Below are 9,991 nucleotides of genomic sequence, written 5' to 3'. Positions count from 1 at the left end.
GTGCCTAAGGCACTTGACTGCTAACCAGAAGGCTGGAGGTTCAAACCCACCAGCCACTCCTCGGAAGGAAGGTTGGGCAATCCTACTTCCGTAGTGATACCACCTCGGAAATGCAAGGAGGGGTCGTATGAGTCAGGGCTGACTCAACGGCATATCACAACAACAACATGTCACTTTAGTTTTGTGTATTTCACTGTACATAAATTATGTTTCAATAAAATGCATTTTTAAAAAAAAAACGTACTAAGAGAGTGGAAGAACAAGCCTTAGAATCAATCTCATAAAGGATTTAATTCCTGAATTATGTGCAAAGCTTCAATAAATAATAATAAGACAGCCAAGTGCCCCCTATAGAAAAATAGGCAAAAGGCTTGAATGGGCACTTCATAAACTAGACCATTGAAATATCCAATAAATATCCAGTAAAAGTGAAATGGTGGTCTCCTTTGTTAATTATCAGAAAGTACGGATTTAAACTCATGTAGTAGGATTACACACTCATCAGAATGTCTTAATTTTAAAAACCAACAATACCAAATATTGTCCTATCAACCTGTATAGTAATACCTATCTGGAAATGTTCATCAGCAATAGAATGGATAAATGATTTGTGTTTGCTAGGTAATGGAATACTATAATAAAAGTGAGTAACTACTGGCAACCACACATAAGAGTATTAATAAATCTCATGACTCAGTTTTAAAATTAAATGCCAGATGTAGAGGAATATATGCAGAATGATTTCCTTTATATAAAATTCCAGAATTTAGACAAAACTAAGCAATAGCTACTAGAACTTCACGGTTATGTGATAAAATTTAAAGAAAATTAAAAAAATAGTAATTATGAAAATCAGAATTATAGTTAGGTTTGCATGATGGTAACAATGTGATAAATAAGAAATAGAATAGGAGGAGTTTCTGGGATGCAGTAATGTAATTTGGGGCCTGTATATAAAATATGTATTTGCTTTGTAATAATTCATGAAGCTTTACATTTTAGATTTATACTGTTTATGTATGTATATTATGGTTCACAATAAGAAATGTTTATTAAAAATAAATTACTGTTTTAACCAATAACTACTAGTATTTATATGATAATGAAATTTTAATGATTTATTTAAAATTTCCTCTTTTAAAATTTCCTCAGTCATATATCTATAAAACAATAGCTAAGATCAGTTTATAAAAAGTATTGTTTCTACCTAATATTCCTCTTTAGAAAATATTTCTGCTAAAACATTAAAAAAAAATTGTCATTTACCCTTGAATTTAATTGTGGTTGTTTTGGAAGTAATACATAGTGTGTTTAGTGAAAATTCTTTAAAGAAGGATTTTTGTTCCAGAACTCCTTGTTCTACAAAAATAGTAAAGAATTGACCTTTACATTATGTAAAATTAGTAAAGCAGCAGTTCACAGTTTTTATTGCCTCCACACTATATTTTTAATATGTCCTCTATTTCCACAAGAGAATTTCTACACCTTGTGTTGTGAACAGGAAGAGATTGAGAAAATCCCTGTTTCAGGAACAGTTGGCTACGCAGCAATTTTAGAATAGGATTGAAGACATATACGACACAATGCTGGAATTCTTTTGACACATCCTTTTACTAGATTCATTTCAAATGGATCTGGCACATACTGCTTTTTTTTTTTTTTTAATTGTTTTTACTGTACCTTTGAATCAGTAACTCTTTAGGGCCTAAGATGATTTACCTTTAATTTGCTATATATATTGTTAAGGATAAATAAACCAAACAATTATACATTTTTATATTTCTGCTGTTAAAAGCCACAGGTATCAAGCTCTCATAATCCCACATCAACAGAGGAACAGCAGCTATATTGGGCCAAAGGAACTGGCTTTGGAACAGGCTCTACAGCTTCTGGCTGGGATGTGGAACAAGCCTTAACTAAACAGAGGCTGGAAGAAGAACATGTTACTTGTCTTTTGCAGGTATATTTATTTGTACAGTTGATATTGTCAGTGATTTAATGAAATGATTTTATTTGTACTGATTTTTAAGTAGTGATAACTTAGCCAACTCACCCTCAGCTGCTTTTACACCCACTTGTATTCTCAGTCCCACGTACATTTAAGATATCACTAGACAAAGCTTATTTTTCCTACTTGGAACTAAATATTTTTCTCTCTCAATCAGCCTTTTCATCAAGAGGAAGGATAAAATTATCCAGAAACTACAAAATGTCCTCTATCCCCCTTCTAGTTACCCTCTCAGCTCACACAACAGTATCTGAACTCTGCATTCATTATTATCTGTATTTTTACAGATACATTATTTATATCTTTGTTTCTTGTGTTGTTCCATAACTTTTCTAGAATAGTCAAGTTGAACTACTATAGGAAGTTTTCATGCCACAAAATGGAGAAAGGGAAATAATTGAAGAAAAGATTAGCTTATTTCCTGCATCAACTGACTGATGTTGGTAATGTCTGTGAGCCTTATTTTCTGAAATTCTAGAATAAAAGGCTCAGAATAGGTTATTTTACCTAGTATAAAATTGTAATATTTAGTCACCTTCAAACTGTAAACCTTTCTACTCAAAAAAATACTACTGTAAAAAAATATCTGAGTCGCTACTACATTTTTTAGCTTGTGTTCTTGGGTTGATTGTTTCTCTATGTTTAATCATATATACTGTACCATCCTTTGTAAACAACCCTGTCATGCTGGACAGTCAGGGACCACTCAGCAGTGGACCCTACTTGACTATACCAATTGTGCCTAACAATTCAGAGAAACTAAAATTGTCCACCTCTGCTACCTGATTGTGTGGTGAATAACAAATCCCCCTTTACATATTAGCTGTGTCATCTGGAAATCTTAGCTTCCCTTCCTTATTTATTTCAGACTCCAGCTCCTACACACAGTGTTTTTCTCTCCCATTCCCAACTAGGTCAGCGTGTACCAATTATAAGCTCAAGAGTCCACTGGATTACTTCAGAACCACAGGCCCCACCTTTGGGGTTTTCCTCTACCCCTGCGGGACACCAACCGCAAACCTGGTAGCCCACATAACTCACTCTACTTCAGACCAGATGGCTCACCCTGCTCTTTTACATTTGATAATTCGCTGGAATAGCTCACAGTGTACACCCTACCTGTGATAACAGCTTTAATGTAACAAAAAAGGATACAAATAAAGAGATAGCATAGGGTAAGGTTGGGAGGAGTCACAATATAGGCCTAGCACATCCTGAAGAGGATTCACTACCCTCCTGTGCAAATGTTTGTGCTCTCTAACCCAGAAGGTCTCTGAGCCTTGGTCTTATAAGGCCTTTATTGGCCTAACCAAATGGCCATGATAAATTACATCATGCTTCATGAGGCTTAGTAAACGTCAGATTTCCACGTAACTCTCTGTCCTCATGGTTCTCAAAACCAAGATGAAAAGATGAAGACTTTCTTAAGATAATTCCACACTTCAGACATGCAAAATATATCATTTTCTTTTTGAAAATTTGAACCAATTAATACTTATTTTTATAAACATAAAGCAAGAGCTATTGGTTGAATTCAAAATATGTGCTCTTTGTATTCAGATTGACTGTCTCACAAAATACAGCCTTTTGATGTGCATAAAGCTAAAATCTCATTTCAGTTGAACAATATTTTATTTTCAGGTTCTTGCAAGTTATATAAATCCTATGAGTGGTGCAGTAAATGGAGAGACTCAAACATCTCATGAGAGTAGAGGACAGAACAATAATGCCCTCCCTTCTGTGCTCCTGGAACTTCTCAGTCAGTCTTGCCTCATCCCTGCCATGTCATCTTATCTACGAAATGATTCAGGTAATCACACTGTAATAAATCTTCTGTAATATGTTTGTTAATGAGTAATTTTGTTTACATTATGTTTATAAGTTAAAACAGTAAAATTGAGTTGAAATGATTTGATGCTATTCTTCACTAGTATATGTAGATGTGAGTTTGATAGATTTATTCTTTAAAATTCTCTGTAGAAAATCTATTTCTTAAAAGTTTTTGTGTTCCTTAATTTAGTATTATGTAGTGACTTGTTAATAACCTATAACTGAAAATGCTAAGACAGAAGCCAGGATCGTCATGAAAATATTCCAGTCTTAATATCATTGCTGGAATATACATTTATTTCATTTCATTTGTGGTAGAAGATACATAACAAAACATTTGCCATTTTAACCATTTTCAGGTGTCCATTTTGGTGACATTAATTGGATTCACCATGGTGTAAAACTTTCACTACTTCATTTTCAGATGTTTTTCATCTTAGTATACAAAAACTCATTACTCAAGCAATAACTCTTCCTTCTTTCTAGTTTCTTGAGTGTTTTTACCTTGAAAGTACATAATGGATATTGCCAAATGCATTTCTGCATCAGTTGAGATGGTCTTATAGTTCCTCTGTGTTAATATGGTATATTACATTGATTGATTTTCTTACATTGAAATATTTTTACGTTCTTTGGATAAAACCCACTTGATCATGGCAACAAATCCTGTTGTAATCAGTTTGCAAGTATTATGTTGGTATTTATAAGGTACACTGTTCTGTAGGTTTTTTCCTTGTAGTGTCTCTATATGGCATCAGTATCAGGGTAATTCTGACTTTGTAGAATGATTTAGGCAATATTTTTTCCTCCTCTGTTTTTTAGAAGATATTAAGAAAGATTGGTGTCACCTCTTCCGAAAAGGTTTGCTAGAATTCCACAGTGAAACCATCTGTACCAGGTCTTTGCTGGGAGGTTTATAGTTACTAATTCAATCTCTTCACTTGTTAAAAATTTATTGAAATTTTCTATTTCCTTTTGAGTCAATATAGGTAGCTTGTATATTTCTAGAACCTTGTTCATTTCATCTAGGTTGTCTAATATATGGCATATAGCTATTCATAGTACTCTCATAATCTTCTTATTTCTATAGAGTCTATGGTAATGTCCTTACTTCCTTTTCTGATTTCTTTCTTTTTCTTTGTTTCTCTAGCATAAGCTGTCAGTTTTTTTGTTATCTTTTCAAAGAACTGACTTTTGGTTTCATCTGTTCTATTTTTCTGTTCTCTATTTTATTTCTTTCCTTGTCTTTGTTATTATATATGGTAACTTTAAGTTTAGGTTGCTTTTCTTTTTCTTTAAGTTGTAAAGTTAATGTTATTAATTGGAGATCTTTCTTTTTTTTTTTTTTAATATTAACTTTACTGTTGTAAATTTTCCTCTGAAAATTTTCTGCATCCCATATGTTTTATTATGTTGTACTTTCATTTCAGAATTTCTTCTTTGATCCATTGACTCTTTAACAGTGTACTGATTAATTTTCTCATACTTAAAGTAATTACCAGTTTTCTTTTGGTTACTGATTTCTAGTTTCATTCCATTGTAATTGGAGAAGATACTTTGTAGTACCTCAGTCTTTTTAAATTTACTGGGACTTATTTGTGACCTAGTGTATGGTCTATCCTAGAGAATGATCCATGTTAACTGGAAAGAATATATGGTGTGCTGTCAGTGGGTGGAATATCTATATATGTGTGTTAGTTCTAGTTGTTTTATAGTGTTACTCAATCATCTGTTTTGTTTTTGATCTTTTTTTGTAGATGTTCTATCCATTATTGAAAGTGCTGTATCAAAGTCTCAAGCTATTATTGTAGAATTGTCTGTTTCTCATTTCAGTTCTTTTAGTGGTTGCTTCATTTATTTTGGGATTTTTGTATTAGGTGCATAAGTAGTTATAATTGTTCTGCTGTCCTCATGAATTGACCCTTTATCATTACATAAAGCCTTCTTGTCTATTATTTGTTTTTATTTTATTTTGGTAAAGATATGCACAGCAAAGCATACATCAATTCAGCAGTTTCTACATGTATAATTGATGTTGGTTAAATTTTTTTTATGTCCTTTCACATCCTGTTCTGAATGTTTCCCCATCATCAACACACACTGCTCCCTAAGATAGTAATCTAACCTTTCAGGGTGCTATTTTCAATTTGATCTCATATAAGTAATTTTTTAAAAAAACAGAACACTCAAGGCAAACATTCTTTTCTACTTAAACAAATGCAGAGTTTGGTGTAAATGTGACTTCAGGAGATAGTTTCAGTTTAAGGTTTAAAGATTTCCTCAAGGCAATAGTTTTGTGGGGTTTTTTTTTTCCCCTGGGATTTGGGAGTCATCAAGTCTCAATGGCTCCAAAAAGTCTGAATTCCATGAGAATTTGAAGTTCTTTTCCACACACATGCACACTATTTTTGATCAGGATTATTCTATAGACTCTGATGAAATCATTTAGTAATGGGAGCTGGACACCATCCGGTTCTTCTGGTTTCATGGCAAAGAACACAATTGTTCATGAAGATAATCAGACATAAATTCCACTGCTGGCTGAAAGAGATTAAAGAAGACTAAACAGATGGAAAAACATTCTGTGTTCATGGATTGGAAGACAATATAGTCAAGATGTCAGGACTACCCAAAGCGATCTGTAGATTCAACTCAATCTCAATCAAAATTCCAACAGTATTTTTTACAGAAATAGAAAAACTAATCTTCACCGTTACATGGAAAGGCAAGAAAGTATATTCAGTGTTTATATACATTGCTCACAGATGATATGCACAAACGCTGGATTTACTTCGTTCCTCAAAAATGATGTAATTCTAGGCAGTATTCCGGCTGTACTTCTTCTGAGACAGGTTTGTTTTTTCTGGAACTCTGATATTTTCAGTATCCATCACCAACACCACAGTTCAAATGCATCAATTGTTCTGTGATGTTCCTTACTCATTGTCCAGTTTTTTCGTGCTATGAAGCTATTGAAAACACCATTGCTTGGGTCATGGCTTTGGTCTGGTTCTGTGAAGATCCATGGGAACTCATTAGCTCTCATTGGCATGCTTGGACCAGGCCTGGTTGTACAACTGCATTGCAGCAGTTGACAGTAATGCCACGTGACACCAGCAGGCCATGCTGGTGTGGTAACCAGGCCAGGGCCTTGATGGCTGCCAGGTGCTCCGTGTACTGCTGCACAGGGCTCAGGCTCAAGTGTTTCCAAACCAGCAGCTTGTTGTCATTGTCCCCTGAGACAAGTAGCTGGTGGTTTGTGAACCACTTGAGCCTATAGAGCTCTTGCTGATGGCCCCACAGCCACCCTTCTGACTGCAGGGGCGATGTGTGGATGTCCCTCTGCAGAATTGTGCAATCTTCAAAGTGACATCTTTGCTCTTTAACATTTTAAAGAAGTCTTTTGCAGCAGATTTGCCCAATGCTGTGTGTGTTGATTTCTTGACTGCTGCTTCTATGATTGTTAATTGTGAGTGAAATGAAATCCTTCACAACTTCAGTCTTTTCTCCATTTATCATGAGGTTGCTTATTCGTCCAGTTGTATTTTTGTTTTCTTTATGTTGAAGTATAATCCATATGGTAGGCTGTAGTCTTTGATCTTCATCAGTAAGTGCTTCAAGTCTTCACTTTCAGCAAGGAAAGTTATGTCATTTGCATATCACAGGTTGTTAATGAGTCCAGTCCTAACGCTGTGTTCTTCCTGTGGTCCAGGTTCATGAATTATTTGTTCAGCATATGGATTGAATATATATGGTGAAAGGATGCAATCCTGACACACAGCTTTCCTAATTTTAAAGCAGGCAGTATATGCCTTTGTTCTGCTTGAACCCTTTGTTCTGTGTATAGGTTCCTTGTCAGCAGTATTCTGGCAGTGCTCTGGAATTCCTGTTCTTTCCATTGTTGCCCAGAATTTGTTGTGATCCACACAGTCCAGTGCCTTTGAATAGTCAATTAAAAACAAAAGATGTTTACTTTTCTAGTATCCTTTTCTTTCAGCCAAGATCCATCTGACATCAGCAGTGATATCCCTTATTCCATGTCCTTCCTTTTTTAACTCTGGCTTGAATTTCAAGTAGTTGGCTGCTGCCGTTTTTGAATTATCTTCAGCAAAATTTTGCTTGCATGTGATGATAATGATAATGTTTGATAGTTGCCTCATTCTTTTGGAACACTTTTCTTTGGATTGGGAACAAGCGGGAATCTTTTCCAGTCGGTTGGCCATGTATCTGTCTTCCAAATTTCTTGGCATAAATGAGTGAGCACTTCAGTGTTGCATCCATTTGTTGAAATAGTGAGTATTCCATCAGTTCCTGGAGCCTTGCCTTTCTCCAATTCCTTCAGTGTAGCTTGGACTTCTTCCTTCAGTACCATTGGGTTTTGATTATATGCAGCTTCCTGAAATCACTGAACGTCAACCAATTCTTTTTGGTACAGTGACTCTGTGTTCTGTCCATCTTCTTTTGTGCCTCTTGAATCCTTCAGTATTTTGCCATAGACTCCTTCAGTATTATACCTCGAGCCTTGAGTTTTTTAGTTCTTTCAGCTTGAGAAATGCCAACCTTCTTCTTCCTTTTGTTTTTCTAACCCCAATGCTTTGACCATTTTATTATAATACTTCACTTTGTCTTCTTAAGGTATCCTTTGAAATCTTTTGTTTACCTCTTTTAAAAGATCATTTCTTCCATTTGCTTTAGCTGCTCTAAAGCTGCTCTTTTCCTTTTTAAAGAAAAAGTTACAGAGTCTCTCTTACATCCATTACAGTCTTTTCTATGACCTTTTGCTTCATGTATGTTGTCCTTGATGTCATCCCACAGCTCCTGTTATCTTGAGTTGTTGCTATTCAGTGCCTCAAATCTATTCTTGAGATGGCCTCTAAATTCAGGTGGGGTATACTCAAAGTCATGTTTTGCTTCTCATGGATTTGTTTTAATTTTCTTCAGTTTCAACTAAAACTTGAATATGAGCTATTGATGGTCTATTACACAGTTAGCCTCTGAACTTGTTCTGACTAATGATATTTAGCTTCTTTATCATCTCTTTCCACAGATGTAGTAAATTTGGTTCCTGTATATTCCATCTGGTGAAGGCCACATGTATGTAAAATTCTTTTTTATGACTTAAAAAGATGGACTTTTTTTTCTGTAATATGCAACTATGTCTTCCCAGATTATCAACTTTTGTAATTTATGGGATTTTTGAAAAAGTTTATTTTTATATAATCAAATCTATTCATCTTCTTTATCCTTTCTTCCTTTAATATCTTAAAAAATGTTGAGTAAATGCCACTATATATTTCGTATAGCTGCTTTTCTCTCATTGAAGTTTAACATTAGAATACAAATTGAAAAAAGAAATTATTTTGAAAAATCTAAGCAGTGATCCTATTAGAGGCTTTTGATAATGATTAAAAGATAATGATTCCAGAGAAAATTGTAGATTAAAAATAAAATGAGATCAGTATCCATACTATATTTGAAAATTCTACCCAGTGTCATAAAGTAAAAATAAATACGCTTTTTGATATTTTATACCTCGCCTTCTTTTTTTCCTAAATACTTTTTCATCAGATATTTTTGTTTGTTTTTGTTACTTGTATCTTCAAGAACTTTTCTTTGATAATGTTCAGTATCTTTGGCCCTCTACCCAAAGTTAACATTTCCTTTTCCTTCTTACATTCAGAATTCTCCCTGGCTCTCCCTTCCCTTTACTACTTGCTTTTTAGTATGTGTCATCATCATCATAGCATGTATCATATGTGTAGAATCAAGGATAGGAGGAGATATTTTATAGGACAGGTATTTGATTAAAAGCTAGGATTATAATTTACATTCAACACAAAAGTCCCCATATTATAGTTAATGTAAAAATTTTGGATGCCTCAGTAAACTCACTTCATTTGATTAAATAAAATGAAATTGTCAGGAGCTTAACACAGTGGAACTAGTGGACCATGTGAACCCCAGCCTACATGACCCTGAGACTAGAACTAGATGGTGCCCAGTTACCACTGTCAATGGCTCGGAAGGGGATCATTACAGGAGATTCTGGATAGAGTGGGAGAACAATCTGGAACAAAACTCAAAAGCCTTAAAAAAAAAAAAAAAAAAGGCCGGGTTTACTGATCTGTTAGAACCTGATGAGACTCCCAAGAC

At 34.4% G+C, this 9,991-nt stretch overlaps 1 protein-coding gene across 1 annotated transcript in view; it reads left to right on the top strand.

Moving 5' to 3' along the window:
* Positions 1-9,991, top strand: part of BIRC6 (baculoviral IAP repeat containing 6) — a 366,321-nt gene that overhangs the window by 261,730 nt on the left and 94,600 nt on the right. Inside the window, exons 64-65 of the mRNA XM_042780685.1 lie at positions 1,796-1,960; positions 3,650-3,818. Of these exons, the coding sequence (XP_042636619.1) occupies positions 1,796-1,960; positions 3,650-3,818 (334 nt within the window). The remainder of the gene's footprint in view (positions 1-1,795; positions 1,961-3,649; positions 3,819-9,991) is intronic.

The sequence above is a fragment of the Orycteropus afer genome, unplaced genomic scaffold (assembly GCF_000298275.1).
Source record: "Orycteropus afer afer isolate SDZICR_OR568_19922 unplaced genomic scaffold, OryAfe1.0 scaffold00054, whole genome shotgun sequence".
Classification (NCBI taxonomy): Eukaryota; Metazoa; Chordata; class Mammalia; order Tubulidentata; family Orycteropodidae; genus Orycteropus; species Orycteropus afer.
The sequence above is the reverse complement of the archived record's forward strand: the minus strand, read 5'-3'. Positions and strand labels throughout refer to the sequence as shown.